The sequence below is a fragment of the Cariama cristata genome, unplaced genomic scaffold, assembly GCF_000690535.1.
Source record: "Cariama cristata isolate BGI_N322 unplaced genomic scaffold, ASM69053v1 scaffold5605, whole genome shotgun sequence".
Taxonomy (NCBI): domain Eukaryota; kingdom Metazoa; phylum Chordata; class Aves; order Cariamiformes; family Cariamidae; genus Cariama; species Cariama cristata.
Window position 1 is genome coordinate 253,141 of NW_009619199.1, and position 25,021 is coordinate 278,161.

General features: G+C 40.1%; 1 protein-coding gene across 1 annotated transcript; it reads right to left on the reverse strand.

Moving 5' to 3' along the window:
• Positions 1 to 2,706: 2,706 nt before the first annotated feature.
• On the reverse strand, positions 2,707 to 23,572 carry LOC104162427. The gene is made up of 6 exons (XM_009701142.1): positions 23,347 to 23,572; positions 22,386 to 22,511; positions 15,074 to 15,240; positions 10,601 to 10,711; positions 7,411 to 7,631; positions 2,707 to 2,991 (listed from the first exon to the last, which is right to left on the reverse strand). The coding sequence occupies exons 1-6, from the start codon at positions 23,570 to 23,572 to the stop codon at positions 2,904 to 2,906; spliced, it is 939 nt and encodes a 312-aa protein (XP_009699444.1). The 3' UTR covers positions 2,707 to 2,903.
• Positions 23,573 to 25,021: the final 1,449 nt, after the last annotated feature.

Consider the following 25,021-nt stretch of genomic DNA (forward strand, 5'->3'; position numbering starts at 1 on the left):
TTCTTACGCATTTTCGTATTGTTATCTGATGTCACAGTTGCAGTTACCACTGCCAGAATTTGCTTCAGTGAAATAAAAGCTGGAGCCAAGAAGACTTGTAGCCCAACTCTTTAACAGTCAGGGTCTTATTGAAAAAGTAATTTTGCTCTTGGTGAATTATGAGGTCCCAGTTACACAAAATTATAATATATCCAACTTTCACTTTCTGGAAAGAATATATTAATACTCATTAACTTGAAGCTGAAATCAGACATCAGAAAACATTACATAAATTACAGTTAAGTGCATAAATAAAGGATTTGCAAACAAAACAAACTTACAAGCTTCAAAATAAATTTTAAGCTTCATACAGCTGAGCAGATACACTTTCCCTCAAAGATGCTCTGTGAGGATGTAAGAGGCATTTGCATTTTCTGACCAGACAGCTGGTGTACTCTAAAATCAGCGTTGTGCTGGTTTACACCAAGGTTTGGCCCATGTATCCAAAAGCATTCACGCAGATTTTGATCACCCCTGTGTCCCAGTTTGCATACCTATGGAATACTGACTAAATCCTGAAGCCCTTACAAGGAGAAAATTTCTACTGATGTTAGACTTTTATCTGATAAGGATTTAAAAAACTGACCGATGGCAATATACGATTCTACTAACCATAAGTGTGGGCATATGTAATATACATTCAAATATGGCACTTACGCAAACCATAGAGACACATCTCATCTATCCAGCATGATGTTTTGACATACACAAGGTATGTGAAAAATAGGACTGAATAAAATAATATATAAGAATTCATCAATCTTTCAAGTCTCTCAAACCACAGAAGTAGTACTACAACAGTTTCTACTGCTGAAAACTTGTAAGACAGACTGAAAATACGTTCGGGCTCCACATCTTTTGTCTTTGCATTTTATAACACGTATCATGAAAACAGAATTAGGAGAGCAGAAAGGCGATGACTTGTTCAAACAAATTCCTGCAATGCAATGGCATGTTGGGGCATATGCTATTTATCAGCATTGCTAATGAACTGAGAAGTAGGAAAGCTTTATCTGTGTGCTGCCTGGGCTAACCAAGGGCCATGCTGGAAGAGACAGGGTTGTCTCAGCCCTGAGAAATGCCAAAGCTGCCACCACTGCTAAGCTCTGAGACAACACGCTTCCAAGATTTCATTCTCCACTCTCAACTCATCCCAGTCTTCTAAATCCTACAGTTGCAATCATCCTGGGCGAAGAGAGGTGACCTACAACCAGTGACTTTGAAACTCCAGTCATCACTGAAGTGATGGAAGAAACTCTTTAAACTCTGGTGCTTGGGAGGCAGGGTTGCTGTGAGCTATCATCTCCTCCGCTACGGTCAGTGTATTCTTAACTAATCCCTGCGTTGCCCGGACGTGCTCTTACAATACCTCTAACCACTCAGATGTCTTGGTGGGCACCCTGTGTCTTCTCACTCTGATTGCAAAGTCCGAATAAGAAATTACATTCTTGCCTCAGCAAACAACAGGCTGCACACACATCAGCCAGCACACAAAGATGACACAGTCCCTGCGTTGCAGCTGATTTACCCAATCCCCAGCGAAACCTGTTGCCCTTTTGAGGTAAAACGTATTTCTCTACTATGGCACATGTTCAATATATACAGTTACACTACAACCAAAACAAAAGTGTTCTAAACACATAGGCTGAGATGTTTGACTACAACTTATTCATATTGATCCTTGCTTGGAGTGGGATGCTGTTGTTCTATGGAAAGTTTTACTATATTAATAATGACATTGTCTCAATATACAATCTATAATATATCTAAGTACATTGAATAGGTATGATTTCTCGTATAAACCTTCAATTAAATATACTTGTCTAACAATGTCACCTTGTATGCTTGTCAGAGATTGGTAAAAATATATATATGTATCCAGTCTCCCAGTGCACAGGGTTCAGTGATTAACTTTTAACCTCTTCTGCCAGGCTTTACTTTCAAATACCGGTTATTACGCTGTATTTAGAGGACTATTTTCTCATTCCAAGGGAGAACAGAGTCCTGGAAAAATTCTCAGTGTGCACCCGAAATGCAAGAGAAGTAACTCCAATGTGTCCCACATTACAACACCCAGATGAGGGTAACAAGCCAGGTTACTTGCGAAGTGTAAATGAGAAGTTAAGGAGGAAACCTCACAGATCCATACAGCCAAACAACAAAGCTGTCAAAGAGTTGGTTCCAGCTCACCTGTTATCTTTTTCACAATGCTACATGGTTTACGCTAAATTACAATCCTAAGCCACAATGTTATTTGGGAAATCAATTCCTACAGTTAGGAAATATTCCACTGATTACAGCATCTCCAGGTTCTCGTACTCCCTCTTTATCTTTCCACACTACATGAGCATTGCAGACAGCAAACAAAACAGCAGTCAATGTGCTAGCTGCAATATGGCTTCCTATGAGAGGAACAACATTTAATTGGCTTTGATATTTTTCTTTGTCCGGTATGTGTTTCTCTGTGTGTATGTGTGTGCGGGTGGGAGCGCGCACACGTTTTCTTCTCTTTTCTATGGTGCACTTCACTGACATATTAAACAGTTGCTCATTTCCATAGCATTTGTTTACCATAACTTACAAAGTCAAATCGGAGGATTATACTGTATTTACAAACAAGTTGGCACTTACAGAATAAATTATTGATTCCTCTTTATTTTTTATTTCATTTTATTTTCCTTTTTTCTCCTCTTCTTTTTCACCCAAGGGCATCCAGAATTCAGGCAGAATAGTAAAACCTGCTGCCTGCTGCCATTATGCTACATTAACACGAGTAAATAGGATTCCAGCTGGAACAAAACGGTTTGCTTGTTGCTGAGAGGCAGTGCCTTCCACCTCAGTCCATGGCCGATGCTCAGGAACTGTTAGTCAAGCGAAAGCAAAGGCTGCATGTTTTCTTCCTCATTCTTATCCATGCGTTTCAGCACCCCAGGATCCACGACCGACTGAGACCTGCAGAGGGATAAGATGTTTATTTGACATTTCTAGATCAAGATAAATGAGGGTAAACCTCAGCTTTTGTTTATTTTAATTTCTGCCAGGGCTTAAAAAAGTAATGGTACAGCATTACCCAAGCATCTGATCATTGCAAATGGTCAGAAGATATCCTCATGGAGTGATTACGTAGCTTTAAAGGGCTCGGTGCTGGATTGTGGATATAGGAGCAATAGGTGGAATAAAGTGGATCCTTTTTTTCTTCAGTGGAAGAGTGAAAGAGGGTGCATCTTCAGCACACAACAGAGGGCAAACCAACCTGTCTTTTGTACTGACTTAAGCACTGACCCACCCTACCAGAAGGTTATATGGCACTGGGCTGGTAAAGAAGGTACGATTCAGCCACCCAGCTGGCTAATGGCACACCGCAATTAGTGGCATGTGTTAGCTGGAAGCACAAGTCGCTCCTTTTCTGAATAGCACTTAAATGCAACAGTGCAAGATCCTAAGCCAACCCTAGGGAATTCTGCCATGGTCAGCAGGATTTCTGGAGCAGTGGACACATCTGTCAAATGCGCTTATCAGCTCAGCTAAACAGAGTGGAGAGGGATGGTAAAGGCCAATTCAATGATGATTGTAAAGTTTCTCCAGGTTCTCTGATTCAGCACAGAAGTGTAACGCTGGCACTGGTGTCCTGCAACAGCCATGCGTGAGGGAAAAAGAGGAAACCTCAACCTCCAGCAAAATCAAAATGCTCCATTAAAATCAAAATCTGAAGTGTTAAGATGGGGTCTTACATCACCTATGTCTCAGCTTGTTAAAAAGCAGATGCTTCTGGGGTAGAGTAAAAGCAACCCTTGTTAGATGGTTCCTTTAGTGAGGCAAACCTCATGCTAGAAATGCCTATTTCTCTTCCTTTCTGTAAAGGAGATTTGAGATGGCTAGAGTATGTGGACATCTCGGCAATGTAGGTATCTATTTTTGATCAGTGGAAGCACAACGTGACTGCAGCATTGCTACAGATTTGCCCATTTGAAGGGTTACAGCACAGAGAAAAACCTTTATGAATTCTGACCTCTCCTAAGATAAATATACAGAGTCAATCCCCAACTCTTATAAACTGGCATCATCCACTGAAACCAATGAATGAGGCTGATAGCAAGATACAATTTGGTCTTTCTCAAAAAATCTAAAGGAAACCTTCAAAAACACAAGAAAAACCACCTGAATTAAAGCCTAGGTGAAAACTTTAAACACAAGGATATTTTATCATAATACTTACCACATTCTCTTACTAATACTAAAATCAAAAAAACTATCTTTAAAAATCTGATAGTCCCTCTTGTGATAAACATAATTAAAAATCTTTAATTAAAACTGCACAATAACCCCCATCTAGAACGCTGGTCAGTTCCTCAGGCAGAAAACTAAACCACTGAATTAAAAATGCTTTTTTTAAATCTTCACAGGGTACCGTGCCAATGCAAAGCTGATGACAGAAAATTTGCTGGTGGGAAGCTGTACTGGAAAATCCAGTTCATCAAGATAAAAAATGCTGTAGAAGCATCCCAATTTCAAAGGATTCCCAACTGAATGTAAGTACTAATAGGAGACTGTGCCTCTTCCTTGGCTGCCAATGCCTGAGCAGCCAAGGTTTCCAGTTCTCATCTGGGGATCTGAAGGGGAGACAGAAAAGCTGCAAACTTGGCCTCAAATTCCCAATGAGGCAATTTTGGCCATAAATTCCCAGGGTCTCCAAAGTCCCAGATACCAAGGCAGATGTGAAAATGGAACCGCACAAATCCTGATCTATGGCTTGTAAGCTCAGGAGCCTAAATGGCTTGAAGAAGAAGGAGAAATAGTTTTCATCCAGTTTTAAATCAACATTTACTGTCATGTTTCAATCCATTCAGCAGCAACTCATGAATGAAGGTATGTAAAAGGAAAAACTTTTGTGTAAGTCTATAGCACCTTCTATCTACATCTCCCAAATAACTTTACAGACACTACTGAAGAAATTCTCACAAAACACAGTAGGACAGAGTTGTACTACTAAGTCCCACGGCCGAGGTGAGGAATCAAAGCCACACACATACTCTGCAACCTTGATCAGCACAGACATCTGCCCTGCAGCATCAGGTGAGAAGAGGATGCAGGTCTGCACCTGGGTGCCTCAGCCATGAGAGCCACGGGTGGACAGAGCCACAAAGAAACGAATTCTCAGCAGGATTTTGGTTTAAGAAGGATATGCTTTCAGAGTAATAAATGAATTTTAAAATGGCAAGCCAAATTAAATAAGATAATTGTCGGAGATCTGCTAGACGCTTGTAAAATTTGTTTTTATATGTTACAAACCTTCTTCCGCAGTAACATGCCACACTGAGTGTGGTTTTAAACTGACAGAAATAATCCATCAGGTGCCGAATTCAAGTTAAATTTAATTTTTAATGAAAGAGAGTTTATCTGTTTTACCTTAACTTTTCTATTTCTGTTTTAACACCATCTGTGCAGTTAATACATCGAAGTCCTGGAATTTTCTGTCCATCTTGCTACCACTACCTTCTACTTGGTACTAGCACAGTAAGTCTACTTAATACTTTTTATATCCAACAGCAGGGAAGGAGGATTCCAGCAGGTGCTGCAGACACACTAACTGGAAAAGAATGCAAAGAAGGTGAGGAAATTTCAGCTTGATATTATGTAGATACAAATTTCAACATGCTTATTTTCTGCAGTATGTTTCCTACTGCGCCAGCTAACCCAGACTGAAAGAATGTCGATTTGAAGCTTACACTGAAGTGTTATTCTGCATGAAGGATTTTTCAAGCACAAGTTAAATGAGAATAAAAATTCTTCAAGAAAGAATGAAGAATCTGGTCAATCCACTGCTTTTCCATTTAATAATGTGCTTGCCCAGAATACCCTTGAAAAGTCTGCTCCACAGGGTTTTGTCACAGGCCTTCTCATGGATCTTTGTTGCATCCTTGGATGAAGCTATTTATTTACTCTCATTACTTCATTCTGCAACAGTAAGACTTCTGCATTTCAGCTCCTAAATTCCACCCTTCTCTCCAACACAGCTTCTCTATTGTCTCTTAATTCTTGTATTACCTGCAAATCATATATAAATGTATTGCTCACTTTTCCCATTCCCTTGTGTCTTTGCTGTCCCATTTTCTCCATTACTTGTGTAACTTGTGTCTTTGCCTTACAGCTTCAGGACCTTTTCTAATTTCTCCTTCTCCCAGTTCATTTCCATCCAGTCTCTTGCTATTTCCCACTATGAACGCACTGTAGGTTTCTTTCAACACAAAATCCTTAAACTTCACTGCTTTTTTTATTTTTTATTCCTATGGCAATCTCTTGTTGTCTCCTCTCTATTTCCCAAAAAATATCTCCCTTTCAAACTGCACTGTCCTTCCCAATCTATGCAACATTTTCCAGCCAAAATCATCTTCCTGGCTGACGAGTCTGAAAATATTTTACCCTGTTTGATCTGCTTCCAGAGTCTCTCTCCCTTTTGCATCAAATGCTATCTCCTGAAACTGAATTCTCAGTTTAGCATGTTCTGACTTAATTATAAGGATTTAATATATTGTTTTCTGTCCTCTCTGTTCTCTTCTGATTCATTGCTAGGTCTACCCCTTACCAGCTTCAATCTGACTTTTGTTGCCCTGCTCAACCTTTTCTATCACCGTGCTGTCATCTTTCCCCTTTCTCTTCTACTTCCCTGGCAAGGCTAGACCAGGTTTACCCCTCCCAAGTGAATCATCTCACTGCTTCCATAATTACTGGAGAGGTAACTAACCTCCTCCTCTACTTTACTTTATTTTGAATGGTAAAATGCAGCAAGCAATTATACTGTACCTTCTCAAAGAGAAGAATATCAGAACACTAGGATGTTTACCAGACTCGAGTATAATGATCAGCACTGATTTTTGTCCTGGCTTTCCTCATTACATTTTCTCATGTTCTGTGCAGTCTCTGTGACTGACGGTTCAGATGTTGTAAATGTCCTGGCACCTACAGACTGATGGATACCAGGCACTGGGCTATGAGACGGAGGAAGGTAAGAGTTATTGTCATCACCCAGCTGGATAATTGGCCTCAATTTATGCTCTGCACCGAGGCTCACTCCAGCTAGCGCTGCCTCGCTAATATGTACTGTAGGCTGGGGTGGGATATCAGCTTGTTCCAAACACAGTACTGTATACACCACCTATATGGCACTGTGGAAATAATCAGCTCCTCTGAGTTCACAACTCACATGGGTAATAATCAACACTATGGTCTATAATCAACAGTGATTTTAAGAAAGCAAAAACAAAGGGTCCTCATATACAATAAACTGAGGGAACTACCTGCAGCTTCACAAGAGAGGAACGCAAATGTTAAACGTTACGACAATACCAGAAGATCAGAGTACCTTTAACCCACCTTTTCATGGATTTCGGAGAGAGGTCCTTTTCTATATCCTTTGCAGGAGTGTTGTAGGAGTCCGCATTGCATTCACTGTCATCATCGTATTCATGGTCGAGCAGTGTTCTTGCCCACGTCCCCATGTCATAGGGGGGCAACATTCCCCCAAACTCTGAAGGCAGGATCTCAGGGTGTATTAGCTGATGCAGGCTGTTGAGGTTATTACCATGCAGGAATATCTGTATGCACATATGCAGGTAAAAAAAAAGGGGTATCACAAAAATTGTCAAAGCTCGAATCACATCATCATTATTCAAGGATATTATACAGTTTCAATACTCTGGCTGTGTTGGGCTAACAGGGATGGCCACCAAGGCACACGTCGCCTCTGCCTTAAGCATGGTCATACTATGTTCATAAACCTACAAAGTGATTAAAGCGTAAATAACTTAAAATGTTTGTAGGACAAGGGGCCCAAGGAAGGTAAGAACTGGTGTCTGGTGACTAGATGGATGGAAGATTGGATAGACAGACTGCCTATCTTTTGTTGTTTGCTCTCCCTAATCCTGTCAATTAAATTAAGTGAATAAACCAAGAACATAAATAATAAATAAAATTAATATTCACCATCTACATTAAAGAATGTATATATTGACTTTCAGCATCCAGGCATGAGTTCCATAAATAAGATAAATAGTGCAGTGTACTGAAAACTCCACTGGGAAGATTTTCTTCCTAAACACGGTGATACCAGTAACTACCATCCATACTTGACAACATGTGAAGTAAGTGATAACAGTAAAACAATTTCTGTTGACAGACTATTTGATATTTTCCATCGATGTTTTAGTAGACTGATTTTCTTACATGCTTTACATTTTTATATATATATGTATATTAATATGACATATATGTGTATGACTACTTGTATCTATGTTTATGTTTAACCTCATTGTTTCTCCTCAGAGATCTGGAATGTGTGACCGATGAGCACTAGAAACAGAGCACCTCTGCATGTGGACAGCCTTCTCTCACAGATACTAAGGACCTGCAGAATTTCCACTGGGATGAAATGCCTGGGTATGGCCACACAGACAGATCACAGCAGCTATTTCTAGACTAGCAAGTAAGATGGGCCAGGATTCACCCTCTGGGACGAGGAGCAACTGCCATGGTACAGTTCACATCCATACGGTTAACTCCTTTCATCTCCAGAACAAGCTCACCTTATCCATACTGCTCACTGGTCCGTGCCATCCCCAAATTGATCCTGGGCAATGTAAAAGAAAGCACCAGTTGGCACCAGCCACTGCCCTGCCATCAAGTGTCCCTACAATTAAACAGTAGGAATGGCAGTGCCCAACCCTTTTTAATGGACCAGCACAGAAGCAGCCAAGAAGGCAAGGTAGGGTGTTGACTCCTAACAGCTGCGCCCAGCCTCTCGCTCCCCATGGGGCGGGCAGGGGTGCGTGTACAGACGGACGTCAAGCACTGTCAATTCACATTTCACTTCACCTTGCAGGGACCTCTCTGGACAGCTACACCCCTAGCATGATTTATCAAGAGTTAAATTCAAAAGGCAGAAAGACAAAAATATATGCCTGTCTTATATTACTTATTTCAACCCATCTTCCAGACAGCTGTGGAGACAGGCAGCTTAATATGCCCATGCAAACCCAGTAATGTTCTTCCATCTCAGAAAGGAATTTATCCTTGTGTGAAAGAACAAAGATTAATGGCAAAAGTAATTTGTTTTATGGTGCCTTTCCAACTGAATGTTTCACTTCCTAGCAATTGTTTTTATACTTGTCTAGTACTACATTTATCTGAATATAGCTATCAGTTGCAAATGTACCAGACACATTAAAAAAATACAAAATAATTAAGGATAAACACAACAGGTAAATAATAAGCCTGATAAAATTCTGAAGATAAATCTGTTGGGTTTGGGGGTGTTTTACACAATCATTTGCTCTGCCTCTTATGTTTTTTTCTTAAAGTTGATTTTAAATTTTATGTGCTGGGCATAACTTTCACATTTTGACACTAAGTTTTCAATTCTATATCAATATTTAACCACCTAACTACTTCTTATAGGTATTCGGAGTTGACAAAAACAGTTGTAAAAAGTCAGCATCTCTGAAAATATACGCCACTGATTCGGTTGTCAAAATAAAAATTTAGATGCTAACCGATAAGCACCCATGTTGAGCTGCCTTGTCATTTATTTTTAATGTTGTAACATACCCATGAACTGTACTTCACTCCCTGGTTATGCATACACAGCACTTGACTTAAAAAGGCCTCAAACATATCTGGCACTATAATGTTCTTTGTTGAAGCTGTAGTCAACAGAGTGCAACTGAATCCTGCAAAATGGGTTTTCATTTGCATATTTATAACATATATTACATAAAAGGCTTTGTGATCTATAGTTCAAAATCTGTGAATACCAGAGGCCTCTCAAGCATAATCTGTCAGTAAAAAACAGCTAAACACCAAGGATCATTGTGGCCTTGTAGACTCTGTTTGAGGAGAGAAAATAGAGTTGCTTAGAGAGCTGATCCCATTAGAAAAAAAAAAAAAAAAAAAAGATCATCACATTCTTTGTAGTGGCTTTGTACGTGATGCTGATTGTGTTTTCCTGGATGACAAATGTCCTGTTACAGAAATAATATCATTCCATGTGCTATCACCACCAAGCTCTAATTTAATTGCACTGATACAAATGCTGCAAATTCAGCAACGTCTAAGAGACTGCTCGTGCTTATGCACAGATGCATGCACACAAATTTCCTTTCATTCAAATTGGTATTTGCAAACTACTATATACCAGCTGTGTATTTTAGTTCATGCTAATGTCAAGGGCACTACACTAGGAAAGGACTTCGTACTATCTCTGTTCTTAAAAGAAAGACGCAAATAATTTTAACAGAAATTGAACAGAATTGAATTGAATAGAATCTTAATAGAAACCGTAATGTTGGCAATAGCATATGATTACATTTTTAAACACATTTAAATGCACTGCTTGACTGTGTCCTTAAAAGATGACTGTATAAGTTTCTAAAACAGTTAAAGATACTTTTTACAACGCAGATGTATTTACTTTCTACCAAGAGCAAGCTGATATATTGTGTATATCTACTTTATCAGAGTATGATACATCCGCTGAATGCAGGTAACGGACAATTAAACAGAAGAATACCCTTTTTCGTGTCTTCTCCTTTAGAAAGGGCCGTATAACTGTGTAGAGGGCATGGATATACCACGGCTGATTGACGAAATGTATTCCTCCAAATCGAGCTGGAAAGCTGTCCTGTATGTGACAAAAGAAATACGTACAATGTGAGTTGACTCTTAACAGAAGTTGCGCACGCATATTTTTTTTTTCTGAATGTTTTCATTATAATAATAAACCTTAAACAAGAAGAAACTTTCTTCAAAGTTGTATCCTCTCAGTTGAGTTCCAACCTTCCACACCAAGCAGCAACACACCCTGGACACAGCAGTGAGGAAACGCGCTGAGACACCTATGGTATTCAGATAAAGGCATGGCACTTCTGACCTCCAGAAATGCTTTAAACATTTATGATTCACCCATAATCCACCTATGCAATACATTTTTCTCTCTTCCACTTCTATGGATTTTATTCACTTTTAATAGTAACCATTTCAACTCTTCCAGTGTCATTGAAAAGCACTAGAAATTGTCCCTCTTGTTTCCACCTTAAAAAGAAAGTGTAAATCTAAACTACTATTCAAAATGTCTCCAATATTATCCATATTTCATAAAACTGAGAATGCATTAAACATTATGAATAAACTGTTATGCAATACCCACGACAGTAATTCTTGTCACATAGTCAGGGGCCTTCCGGGAGCTTAAATGCAAGGATAGCTTATCTGTATTGAAGCAATGACTTCTCTTTTTTCTTGCTGAAAAACACAAGGGACAGACAACTCACTAGGAAAGATTCTGATCTGCATTTTCAATTTCTAAGTCAAGAGAATATGCCAGAGGGTTTGGCAGTCTGAAGAGGGCAGCCACTCTGTCCTGGAATACTATTGCCAAATTCATCGCATGGCCTCATTTTGTCTTTGCCTGGTTGATTAGATGCACAAACAATGCGATAAGCTGGGGTCATCTCCTAGGATGAGATGACCCTTTGCACTGAGAAGGAAGCAAGAGGTGTAAACAGGCTTGTAGATCGATGCATGTCCCCTTTGGTGTTCACCGGTGACGTCACAACCTTCTCGGTGTTTAGGTATACAGACTTACTAAATTAATGGCTTTCATTTGAACCCTTATTCAATAGGTGGTCCACTCTAGGCAGCCACAGCGGTCACTTGGACCAAAACTGGGTTCCTCACAGCAGCAGCAACTCCCATTTGACAATATAGGTACAAACAAGGGCATGCTTCCCAGCTACACCTCCTCCTCCTCCTCCTCCTCCTGTGTGGATGCAGTAAAGGCAGCTTCAGGACTGTGTTAGTGGGATCAGAGGCTCAAAAGGAGGCAATCAAATGGTCAGACGGGGCACTCCGTGCAAATAGACATATTTTGCCTCGTCTGGAGACAAGCCAGCAGGCCATATAGAAGCATCCAACAGCCTAGATATAACCCACAAAGCACCATTCAGAACTGTCAGATAGGGAAGGCAGGAACTGAAGGAAGGAAACCTTTCATGAAGTGTTTCCAGATAGGAATATATTTTGAAAAAGTGCATGCGCCAAGAAACCTCCTTAGTTCTGCGAATGTGTACAGCCCTGTGGGAATAACGAAGCCTGAAGGGCTGATTTGCTCCTCGCCAAAGTACCATTCAAATACCGGCAGGCACTCCTAACCCAGGGGGTCCTTACATCAGGGTTCCACCTACCTCCAAATTGCAACAACTCGGTGGATTACCAGATGAAATATTTTCCATCAAGGAGGCAATGCCTTAACAATAACCTACAGGGAGGATGACAGCTACAACACACACCACTAACATCTGGCTGGCCACAGCACAAGCCAATGCAATTAACAGTCTATTTTACAGATTTTCTCCAGAAACATTTGATTAACCACAGCCTTGAAATAAAACAATCCTGTTGAAAGACTGTGCTACAGAAACTTCATTTTGCTAAACGCCTAGTTCCTGTCAGCGCTGACTAAATGTCAAACAGGACGGTTGATAATTTGACATGTAACTCACCCTGTTCAATACCATAAATCCCCGAACACCATTTTGAGAACACCACCTCTGATGTACAAAAGGTAGTAAATTATGTCTCTATCACAGCAATCCAACGAATCCATTAGGAAGGATAAATCACTGGATGACACTTTAACCTTTAGTTGCAGGAGATACCATTCATCTACCGAAGGCTGTTTGTTTGGTTTATCACGGCTGCTGCTCCAGCAAGCTGCCGGGTGCAGCATGCTGTGTACCATGCCCAGAACAGCATGCACTAAAGCTGCAGAAGACATCTTTTGCTAGTTTCATCTAGATGTCTTTGAAGATATCTTCAGAGTTAACTCTGGAATGGTAACTGTGTTAAGCCTCGTGGGGGTCGAACACTTTTTATAATGTAGGCACTATGGAAAAAGGCAAAGCACACCAGCCATTCCTAGCTGCATGCCTTCTTGCATGATTTTATAAGTTTTTTAATTAACACAAACTTACATACACCGAGTTAGGAAACATTTGTTCTTTATTGCTCAAAAAATATCTCACACAGAAACTGCGGACAGTTTGTGAATGAGAAGATCTCAATAGGCAAACAGCCATGCACACACCCCCACGCACACGGATTCAGAGCAGAGAGCCACAGGTACTTCCACCATGGGCTCAGAACGGATGACTTGTCAATACTCGGTATCTTTACAAAGATACTAAATTTCTAGCAGATAAAAGGAGTATCTTTAGAAAGTGCCACTTTGACACGTCCACTATCTTTTCCTGCATCTTGGAAACCATTTACATGAAGGATCATGAATATATGTTGAATGATCCTCAAATAGAAGATGCCACTTGATATTAAAAGTCAATTTATCTCAGTGTTTTTCAGTAATTCTAAAGGCATTTTCCAGACCCGACTAAAGACGTTGGGTATTTTATCGATTTCTGTGACTGAACTGAGGTGCCCAAATTCAGGAGCACTTCCTAAGGTGTAATTAGGAATCCCCAACATTTGAGCCCAGAAAGAGAAAGGGTGATTTGGTCAGAATGATCCTGTGTTGTACACAGTGCTAGGACTAGAATTCAAAAGCTGCTGAATGCAGATCCAAAACCCAATCTCAACAGCACCTAGTGAAACAAGAAAAAAGCAACTACAGCTGCTGGAGAAACAAGTATCAGAAGGTTGTCTGGCTCTTCTCAGATGTAACTGACTTCCACATGGGGATTTGCCAGACAGATGGCCATCCTACAGAAACAGCAGGTAGGAATTTCTTCCAAATCACTGATTGTTGTGGGTTTTTTACATAGATGAAGTCACAAGCATGGTGGCAGTCACAAGTGCCTCTGTAGACATATTGCACTTCAACAGAAAAGCCTGTAATCCATGAATCACATGAATTCTAAGTAAAAGGAATCCCATGCCAGAAAACAGTAAGAAATGGAGATCAGCCATGAAGTGAGCTGTGCATATGACTGGAAAAAAGTAATAAATCTGATGGGTTATTACCAAACCACTAAAATGAACTAATTATGTAGACACAGTGTGTGGATTTTTTTAGCATTCACAATAATCTCTACTTATGCAGCAGAACACAACCTAAGCCTCTGATGAACACGGTTTGGGACACAGCCACACCACCGACACAGGCAAGCAGGTAGTTATTATTAGGGACCAGAGTCCTTGTGATACAAGGCTGACAAGTGACAACTACTAGTGGGCTGTCAAGGAAGAGGCAGACCCCTACACTACTGTTTGCAGGACTGGGTGACTACCAGAGCACGGCCGGTAACATCTATCAGCCAGCGTCGGAGAATGAACCCAAGCAAACTGCCTCACCGGGTTTCCATCCCTGATGACATGGCTCTGCTCACTCACAGCACAGCAGTTTTACCTCTCTAACAAACATAATTTAAATGATTTGTCTCCACAAGCTTTCTCTCCAAGGACACAGCTGCTGTTGCCTGCTACCACCCTTGGCACACGCTAAGAAGCCAGGTTTCTACTTGCTCAGCACCACATCCCACCCTGTTGTCCTGGGCTGGGCCATCACCTGAGCCAGTTCTCAGGGTTTCATAGAGGGTCCTGTCCTCCCCTGTGGCCAGCAGAAACCCTTACAGCACATGGAATAACAGCAAAACCAGTGTGCAACATTTTCAACCGTTCCTAAGAGAGGAAAGTGCCAAATTCCTACTGAAAATCAGTGTGAGTCTTCTTAGTGGTGTCAGAACTGTTATCACAGAGATAATAAAAATGACCCACCTTTTTTACCATTACCAAATGCAAAAACTTAAAGAACTTCTTAAAGTCCACAGCATTCTTCACTCCTTGGGTATTGTGTCTACATTTAAACCTCTGAAGTCTACTTTTAAAGAATTAGCCCCCCTGCCCCAGCTGAAATCAGTCCTGGAGTCAAATTTGTTTGCACAGCTCTTAGAAGCGCAGTCGGAGAAGCTGCTGGGACCGTGGTGTGTCCAAAAGTGCCTTGGCAACCCAGCCACATCAGGGCCTCACGAGCCTGCTGCACATCTCCTGCAAATATCCCATCTGCAAACACCTTGCCACCTACTAAGGCTGCGAGAGTGCTTGGGCAGATATGCTCTGGGGTCATGTTTGAGGGTTTGCTGTCCTTGCAGGCAGTGAAACTGTTTTTGCAGAGTCTAGAGGCATCCTTCAAAGGACTGTCTAGACAAATATAATGAACACACTCACACGCTTTACTTAAGGCTGCGCTTAACTGCTGTGATGATTTCAGGCCATAGCATCTGCAGGTGACAAGAGGCTACAGAGTCAAAACTGTGAAAACTGTATCTTCATAACAAAAATTACAAGTTCAAAGATAGCATATTAAATTTTTAATATCTTAAATATCACTTAAGAGTCATTCCTGAAAATAATAAATTCAGGTCTCATCCAGCTATTCCAAAAAGCCAAGCACTTCAGGGAGAAAAAAAAATAAATCATTATGATGAACCAAAATACTATCTTCATAATGGAAAGCTCCACTAGAAAGGCACTGAAACATTCTGTCTGATGCAAGATGCAGCACAACTAAACTTGATTTTAGCATGCTAAAGAGGAAACTATGGAAAACTACAGAAAGAAAACGCTCTGATTAGAAGGAATATTTCACTTCCTTAGTACTCCAAGACTTGAATTCCCAGAGGACCCAAGAGCCACTGCCATCCACAGCAGGAAAGGAAACCCAGGTCTTGCTCCCAAACTCTAGCTTTCACTGAGGGTATAAAAGAACATGGCATTCCTAATACCAAACCTCCTGCAGGTAGCCATTCACGGGAACGGTAATTGCAATGTCTCAAAACAAAGTAACTGGCATGTCAAGGCTGATCCCCCGTGCTCAAGGCATTGAGGTTTCAACAGTGGTGAAATTTTGCTTGATCCCTGGAATGGTTGCATTAGTGATTTCCCTCTGTAAGACTACGACATTTTTCTCTCCTAGCTTGAGCTTTTCATTTTTACTAAACAATGTTGCACCATTTCTAAGACAAACAAAAAGTGCCCAAATAAATTTTTGTTACTGTGTTCAGCCAAAAGAGCACTACCTAAAGGCAAATTAACATCATCCAGTGACATTCTGACAAAATAAAATTCAATTATCTAGAACTGGATGTTGTCATTTTGCTAGGAAGCTTCCAGTGAAGCAATTTGACTTTTGGCTGTCCTCCTTTTCATTTCTATTAGTCATTTTATCTTACAGCTCATATAGAAATATGTTAAATTGAATGAGACGAGAAGAGAGAGAGATGGTATCCATTCAGTGAGACTATTGCGCTTTTTATTGAAGTATCTGTTCTAATTTCAAATAATCTTCCATCTTTCATTACAATATGCTACTCATAAAAATTATATATTGGTTAAATTAATTAAGTGGATAGGGATTTAAAAGCCATCTGACCACATGTGTATGCATGTTTATATATAAATATAATAAAATTTTAAATCTACATAGATTTTGTGCTTTCACTATTTGGATAAAGGGCTCAGATCACTCTCATTTTTTAAATTAAGTGGGCTTGATAAAGAAAATATTTTGTATAAAACCTCTCATTTTCATTTGAAATCATTTTATTTTTGCAAATTAACTTCAAGAGGTTTGGACCTGATTTTTTTTTTAAAGTTTTAATTAGAAATTGTGTGAAATTCTTTTAGCAATATTTGCTTGTTTTGACAGGGGCTTGGGGTTTGGGGTATTTTATTTTCCTTGGCTCATTTGTTTAGTTTGAACCTAAAAAGATGAAGGCTTTAATTTTAAAGAGGAAATGAAAAATGCTGTTTTCCAAGGACAATTCTGTCTTCAACTCTTTCTTAATTCTACGTAACGCTTCATTTGGAATGTGACTTATTAAAAAAGAGGGGAAAAAAACCCATAACTTTTTCACAGCATGATGCTGTTTTCTAAATTGGAAAAGTCAGAAAAATAATAAGAAAGATGGCAGAAGTAACTTCTTCTATACTGTTTTATTTTCCTGTGATGAAAATCGTTCTTTACAATAGGCAATTATCAGATGGTGATTTCTTCTATGGAAATTCCCATATGGGGAAAAAAAATCCATTTTCCAGGCAGTTTGTGAATGTCGTCTTAGATTAAGATTACAGACAAATGGAAAAAACACTATACTGCAAACTGCTGTGTGTAAATATAGTAACAATACTTTCATAATGCTGGTGGAATAAAAATAATGTGAGAAATTACTGTTCATAAAAATACCATACTCAAATTCCTGAAGGCAGAAGTCTTTGGCCAGGGACTGTACAGGAGGAGATGAAATGCCCCACCAGCATCCCAGCTTGTGCCACTCACATCCTGCAGCCACCCTCCTTTGGTCAGGGGGGCTCTCCTGATGCCCAAACAGCCCTTGGTCTCTGCCGAGACCGCTGACCACAGGATGACTGTCATGATGCTTTTCATCATGTAGAAAGCCTCCCACAGCCCTGAGGCCATTTCAAAGAGGAGCATCAGTAATTATCAGATAGCCTCCCTGTCTTATGCCTAACCACTTCCAAATGTGAGTAGGCTAAACAGCACGATATCTAGAATTGCCTTAGGGGAGCTACACTTACTTGTTTGGTTTTATCCAACCAAAATGTAATCTCTTGTGCTATCTCACATTTCCTTCATAGCAGAAGGAAGGAAGGGAAACCTTAGGATAATGTTCAGACAAGGATTGAAAGAAACAATGACAAGGCAGAAACCATAGAAATAAGATAAAAGTGAGGAGCAGAGGAAAAGAGGAGAGATTAAATTAATTCAGAGAGGGATATAGAGAAATTACTATGATGCACAAGAGAAAAACATATTCATCATGTTCCTTTTCTAGTCCCTCCTCAAAATTTGCACAGAAAGTCACAGAAAGAGGAATGTAAAGTATTCCTACCTGGAAGATCCACATTTTACAGTCACATGTCAAGACTGATTTTGCAGATCTAAACTCAAATAGAGCAAGTAAATACCAAATCTTATGCCTTCCATACAATTTCTGAATATCGTCCCAACTGACAATTTCCCAGAAGAACCAGAGCCAACCTATGGATTTTTAATTCTGGGTTGGTTTCAGCCAAAGTCTGCAAGAAGCTACATCTGAACTGATTTGCCTTAGTGGTGTACCGGTTTGTCTGTCCAGGCAACAGGGCACAGAGGTCTGCAGATGGATGATCAGAGATACTGCACAGAGGCAAAAATGCAAGTTTCCTTGTTGTAGCAGCCTTCAAACCGCATTGCCTAGCTTTGCAGTGCCAATAAGTTACTGAGTTAAAAGATACCAATTCTCCAACCAGAATATTCACTTTTTCCCTGGAAGTGGAGGACTTCTAAACTGTTGCCTACAATTTTATTATCCAAAGCTTCTCCAAAAATGTAACTCTCAGTTTCAGATAGGATGCATTAAAATTGGATTACCATTATCAGTTTCTATTTACAGTAATACAATAGATTGAAAACTGTAGTGATTCAGGAGTTATTTCATGAGCCATATGTTTCTGCATAGTATGAGGAATCAATCTCCATCACTGCAGTAGGTACTAAGAGCAGTAATCATTTTAGTCATCCAATTTTAATCTGTCACTCCATGCAAATGAGAGTCCTGAGAATTGAACTGAACTGTAAAATTGGAGGGATAGTGATTTAAGAAAAATCAGCTGAGGACAGCCACTGAGATCTAGAATGCAGCATAATTAAGCTTTAAATTACTTGAGAAATTGAGTAACTGACATGAGATCCATTAATAAGTATTATATTTTATTAAAAGTAGAGGTATCATGAACTATGCAGCATACAAATTTTCAAGAGGTCAGTTCCCAGCAGTACAAAACTATTTCCAGTTCCAAAAAGTGTTCAAATGTCTTTGTCATAGTACAGAATGGAGATTTATTTCAGCCTTTCAGCTTCAAGAAAGCCTGTCTGAACTGCTCAGCTACACTTTATCTTTACAAAGGTGCTTGAAAAGATACGGTTTCCTATGAGGTAACTCCACCTCAGTCTCCCTCTTGTTCTCCCTCTGAACGACTGCTGGTGTTACATACACATAAAATGCTCCTGGGAGCCCAAGGCATTTCAATATTGTTTGAGGGAGAACTGTCACTCTGGTTATTATTCTGGAGGATCATAAATCACTGTTGTTGAATTCTAACTTCAGACATCAATCTCCTGTCTTTTTGAAGCCATATAAGTATGGCTGTCTCTGTGTTAGCTGCTACAGAGGAAACCCTGCTAGTAAAAAAAAAAAAAAAACAGAGATTCACAACAACTGGGCAAATAAATATTTATTTATTTTATCATACATATCTAGGACAAAGTTAATATCTTTACTGTGCTATTGGGATATGCCAGTAATAAAGAAATGTGACGGCAGAGTCTCCTAAAGTCACCGAACTCTTGAAAATTCACATCCAAGGAGTTGGAAGATCAAAATCAGAACTGCAGATTTCTTCTTGCTAAGATAAAAGTGGAACCCATGTGAATCTCTTCTCAGCAAGAGAAAATAACAGCAGCCTCAGTGCATGTTACATGGATACCCACAGAGAAACAGAGCTGAACTCTGAAACCATCCAGGGCACCGAGTCCAGTGCTGGGCTCCCCAGTACCAAGCAGACAGGGTCATACTGGAGTAAGTCCAGTAAAGAGTCATGAAGATGACTAAGGGATTGGAGCATCTCGCATATGAGCAGAGGCCAAGAGCGCTGGGAATGTCCAGCATGGAGGAGAGAAAACTTAGAGGGATACTGTTAAAGTATATAAATATCTGAAGGGACGGTATAAGAAGCCGGAGCCCAGTGGTACTCAGTGGCTGGAACTGAGGGAATGGGCACAAATCGAAACACATGAGGGTCCTTCTGAACCTAAGGAAACCATGTAAGAGTACACAGTTCTGAACAAGTCAGACACTGATGAAAAGTATACAATCACTGAGGTTACATGAGGTCTTTTTAGCTGATATTTTCCAGAAACACTTCACTTCCCAAAGCTGTGCTATTTTTGAAGTTCATCATCAGCCAAAGCAACCAATGCGATGACAGACTTCTCAAACTAAATAAAAAAGTGATTTGCAGGTAGATGTTAATATTTACCTGATGTAATGTACTCAAGTTGCTTGGCTTGCTTGAGATCACTCATCTTTTCATCACAAGCGACTGCCAAAAATGTGCATGGCTTACTCCACCTAAACGAAGGCTTACCTTACTTGAAAACCCTGAAGCTTCATGCATCACACTCTCCAAACCAGGATTTACAAAACATAGCCACTGCCAAGTTGTCTGCACAACACTGAACCGGCTCAGTTTCCAACGGCTGGGAACGAGCTGCTCCCCCAGTTCTGGCTCAACACCCACCCATGAGCCCAGCTTTTCGGAAATAGAATCACAGAATCATAGAATCATTATGGTTGGAAGAGACCTCAAAGATCATCAAGTCCAACCGTAAAATGTCACAGAGAGCAACACAGGCAGCAGGGAAACCTGCAACACTCAGATTAACTCCGTTCATTAACAAAACCTCTAGGAAAGAAGTTCAATTTCCATTTTGAGACTGACTGTTTACTGCTACGCTCTTAGCTCTATCAATCTAATAAAGGGCGGTTGCATCTGAAAGTAAGTCTTTTTCTAAAGATAGTGTTGTTTAACAAAAGATATTGCTGTTGCATATGTAACATTTTCAAATGTTTGTAAAATGTTTATTGCTCTACTGTTAAAACGTTATTCAAATCGTAGCATCTTAAGTCCAATGCAGTAAAATAAAACAGTGCAAGCTATTTTTCACAGGCAGCTTAAGAATGTGCACAAAATGATCCTACTTCCCTCTCCTTCCTTTCTACTTTTCTGACTTGGCCACCTTCTGATTTGCAGCCCTTTTCTACAGCACGGCTTAAATTTTCTGCTTTCTTATATTACTGTCACTCCACCGTTAGTGGTTGATGCTAACAGAAGAACTAAATCCCCAGCACAGGGACGATGACACATGGTATGCCTGAATGGACTTAATGGAAAGGAGAAGCACGCTGTTGGCTGTTGTTTGCTTCTCATCCATTAGTACCGTCCCCTGCATTGTGCCATGCCATCCGGCACATCCATGCTATTAGTCACACACCCGTGCAACCATCATCCACCTGTCATTCATGCCGCAGCTGCAAACATCCCTGCTGTGACCGCCATGGGTACCTCAAAAGGAGCCTGAAAATACAGAACTCCTCACTTCAGTGAGAATATCATTAAACATTAAACCTTAAACAAGCTGCTACTCCCCCTTAACTGAACAGTCAAGAGTCATTCCTCAGCAACTAAGAAAAGCGACGTATGACAAGCTGAAGCAAAATCAGAGCCAACATTAATGTAAGTTGACATGGCCTTTTCCAACCTGTCCATTCGCAAAGGGATGAAGCTGTTGAGGGTATCTGGAGAGCATGTCACAAAAGCTCTCGCACCTCTGCAAAATGTAGTTTAAGCAAGGAAAATCTTCTGTTAAGTACTAACAGGTGTGAGGTCACAGCAAGAGACAAATACCAACCCAAAGTGTACAACATTTGCTAGACATAAGGTAACTTCAACTGCCAATTAACAGAACTGCATCGAAATCTAAAAAGCACGTGTCAAATAGAGTGTGCCTGTGTATAAAAATCATTACGCCTCAAACATCAAATTAATCTCTTAAATAATTTATTACCATGGATAATTTGTCAGTTTCCAGTAGCTTGCTCACTTTAATTTAAAATAGATTTAAGAACTCATACTATCAGTGTAGGACAAAAAAAGGAAGGCACTTCCTATCTAGCAACCAGAATCAGTTCTTTGTGTGCTACCGGTAGATCAATTATGTATTAGAGATGCTGCTGTTTGACTTTTAATCCACATTCGTTCACAGACCTTGAGCAAATTTGATGTTACCATATTAAAAAGGGAAAGCACTAGAATAAGTTATATAGAAAAAAAAAGGAAAACAGATCAAGCAAGGGGCCAATTAATCAGCCAATGCCGGCAATGGAGAAACAGCCTGCCTACTGCCAGCACACAGGGAAATAAGAAATGCACAGATAATTCATTTACAAATTCCCTTAAATGTAATAAAGCCCACTTGGAATAACCATAAGATCATTTTTAATATGTTGCATTGTTACCCTTCTTTTTGCCAATTCAGGCAAAGAAATCTGCTGATGTGTATATATATATGTGCACATTGTAGTACTATAGATCTATAATACCTGTTCTCATCCTGAATGAACAGCATTTTAAGCCACATTCTAGATATCAGACACCAGCTGTACGTTTAGCCATTTAAAGATCCTGGCTGTGTATTTACTGAAATAGATAATTTAAAGCAGTACTCCAGTCAGCTTTGCTCATTTTGGAGCCCGGCTGATAAATCTTCACACATCGCTGAAGCATTAAAAAGTCTTCCATTTTCTGAACCCAAATTCCTGCATCATCATATCCACTACAGCCTTTCAGCACTAAAATTAAAAGCAGCATAAATATTTAAGTGTTTTGAGACAAGAATGCAGCAGCTAAATCTGCCAGTATACAAAAGGCAAAGGCAACCTTAGAATTTGAGTTCACTGAAATACAGGATGGAGGGGAGGACAGTAGCTGTTAAAAAAAAGGGGGGAATTTATCTCAAAATGCTTGCTAGCTATTAATATCGCCCTAGGAGCCGTAGTTTGAGTGCTCTGAGCTTCCATTTCCTTACCAAGGCAACGTTATTTGGTTGAAATATTTTTCCTGCGGTGCACAGTAGTCTCTCCTGGCGACAGGAACAGATACAGCCTAGAGGTAAATGGGGACGTGAGGTGTCTGAATGCTCCATACTGGCAGCCTTCCCAAACTGAAACATGCCAGGTTTGACCCATTTGATACTTGTCTACGGAAAGAAAAAAAAAATCTCTAGAAGGGCGACACTTTACATAAACATTTTCATTTAATCTTGATGGAAAATTTGCGACTCTTCTTAGAAAGGCTGTACTGTCTAAGGTTATAATGTTTCTGCTTACATTTTTAGAAGAACTACAGTGCCTTGGTTTTTGTGCATATGAACGCAGCACCTTGAAGTTATACTAACAGATTCCACTCTGTTATTTGCTGTGTTCATACAAAATGTAAGCTTATGCCAGGATCAGAAAATTAATTTCACGCAGATCTGATGTGGAGAGCTACGTGATGAAATAAATCACAGTCAAGCACTACCTGCGCATCCCAAGGTACCCTCAGTATTCAAACAGACTGCTTTGTTATTTTGAGCTGTTAACACTGCTGGAAACTTCATCGCCCAGTTCTGTGACTGTGACAGACCTCGCCCGCGAAGCCAGGCCATGCAGGTTAACCTCCAGGTGGAAGCCACAGTGCTGGACAATGGTCGTCGGCACTTCAGTAACCGGTTCTTCTCCTTTGGACTCAACTCGGCCCCAAAGCTCCAGCACATCTGAACAGGACTGGTGTGCTCGCTGGAGCTGCCAGCTTTCAGCAGAAAAAAAAAGCAACTGAGGTCTTGACCACTTCTGGTTGCATAAAGTCCCATGGTGCCATTGTAGAGGTAGAAGCATTAACCCCGATGTCTTGGTCAAAGAACAACTCCAGTAATCTCATTTTGCCTATCTAAATTCTCTGTATACTTTCCGCTGACTCCAGCATTTTTACTGCAGCATTCAGCTGGTTCATTGAAAAAGCACTGAAACACACCAGACATGACAATTTATTCGAGGCAAGATGTGTTTGTGTTATCACTACAAACATTTAACACTGAGAAGATTCATAAAACTTAATAGTAGTGGGTCTGCTGAGCTCAACTCTGTGACGTTCCAGTCCTGCTCCCCCAGCCTGCAACAGTGAGTGCAAAGATCTCCAAAGCAATGTTCTTCACATACAGCTCACTTGCTTGAACTCACTGTGGACTTCCACTAGTTTGACTGCATCAGGTCAATCCACAATCTCTGACTACAGAGACAAGCCTTGCTCTACTAAAATGTACCATAAGAAATACCAAGATACACAAAATAACATTTTACAAAACCCAAGCAGCATCTATATTGCGCTCTTAACAGCACCCAGAAGCATTCATGGAGGAGAAACTCAAATTACCTATATTGTGAAACCGCTAGAGCAAGTCAAAGCCACCTAGCACTCTCCCAAACAATTTGGAAGGGGAGCAGAAATCAGGCACCATTCCCAAAATGCTCTTTGGATGTAGCCATCTGTTTAGGTTAACAAAAACATTGATAGCCAGGATATAGCCACTCCAGCAGCAGGGAGCAGCCCTGGGCATGTCTGGCATTATTAGCACAGACATGGTCACACTCCCTTACAGATATGCTCCACTGGCGGCTGCCCGTTATAAAACAGCAAGAAACCCATGAAAATATGAAGTAATTTTAAATTATTATGCCTCATACAAAGCAAACATACTCACTTTCAAATGTAAGCTATAGACCTTTTAAATTCTATTGATTACACAGATTAAACCTTTTAAATACGACTAACTAAACAGAGTGGCTACTCAAGCACTATGAGGTCTATTGAGTAAATACGTATTGAGGAGTCCTGGGAGTTGTTTCCATCCACTGTAGTGACCTCCACAGAACAGGAGGGGTTTATGAAAATTAATATCACACAAATGTCTCTGTTCATATCGTCTGTTGTTGAAACTTCTGTTGTCCACATTCTGTATAGTCTGAAATGGAGACTAGAAATGGATGCAAGATATAAACAATTCTCCAGGTAAAATATTTATAATTATTACCTTCTTATCCATCAGGTCTTCAGCATCCTAGTTCCTTTCCTACAGCACTGAGCAATGTACTGTCATTTATACTCAAAGTAAGAGTTAAACAAGCAAGTAAGTTCTGTCCGTATACCCATTAACTCAGCAAGTAACTCAAACGAGTCAACCTTAAAAGACTGGGATCAATAACAAAATTAGTTCTTGGGGAAAGTGAGGGAGCAGAAAGAGCCCAGCTCTGAACATCACCCA

Coding starts and splice junctions, on each gene's coding strand:
- LOC104162427 (XM_009701142.1), bottom strand. CDS start 23,572: ATGGGACTTTATGCAACCAGAAGTGGTCAAGACCTCAGTTGCTTTTTT. Junction 22,512..23,346: donor GGCCTGGCTTCGCGGGCGAG/GTCTGTCACAGT, acceptor TTTTAATTTTAG/TGCTGAAAGGCTGTAGTGGA. Junction 10,712..15,073: donor TTGCAGGAGATGTGCAGCAG/GCTCGTGAGGCC, acceptor TGTCACATACAG/GACAGCTTTCCAGCTCGATT.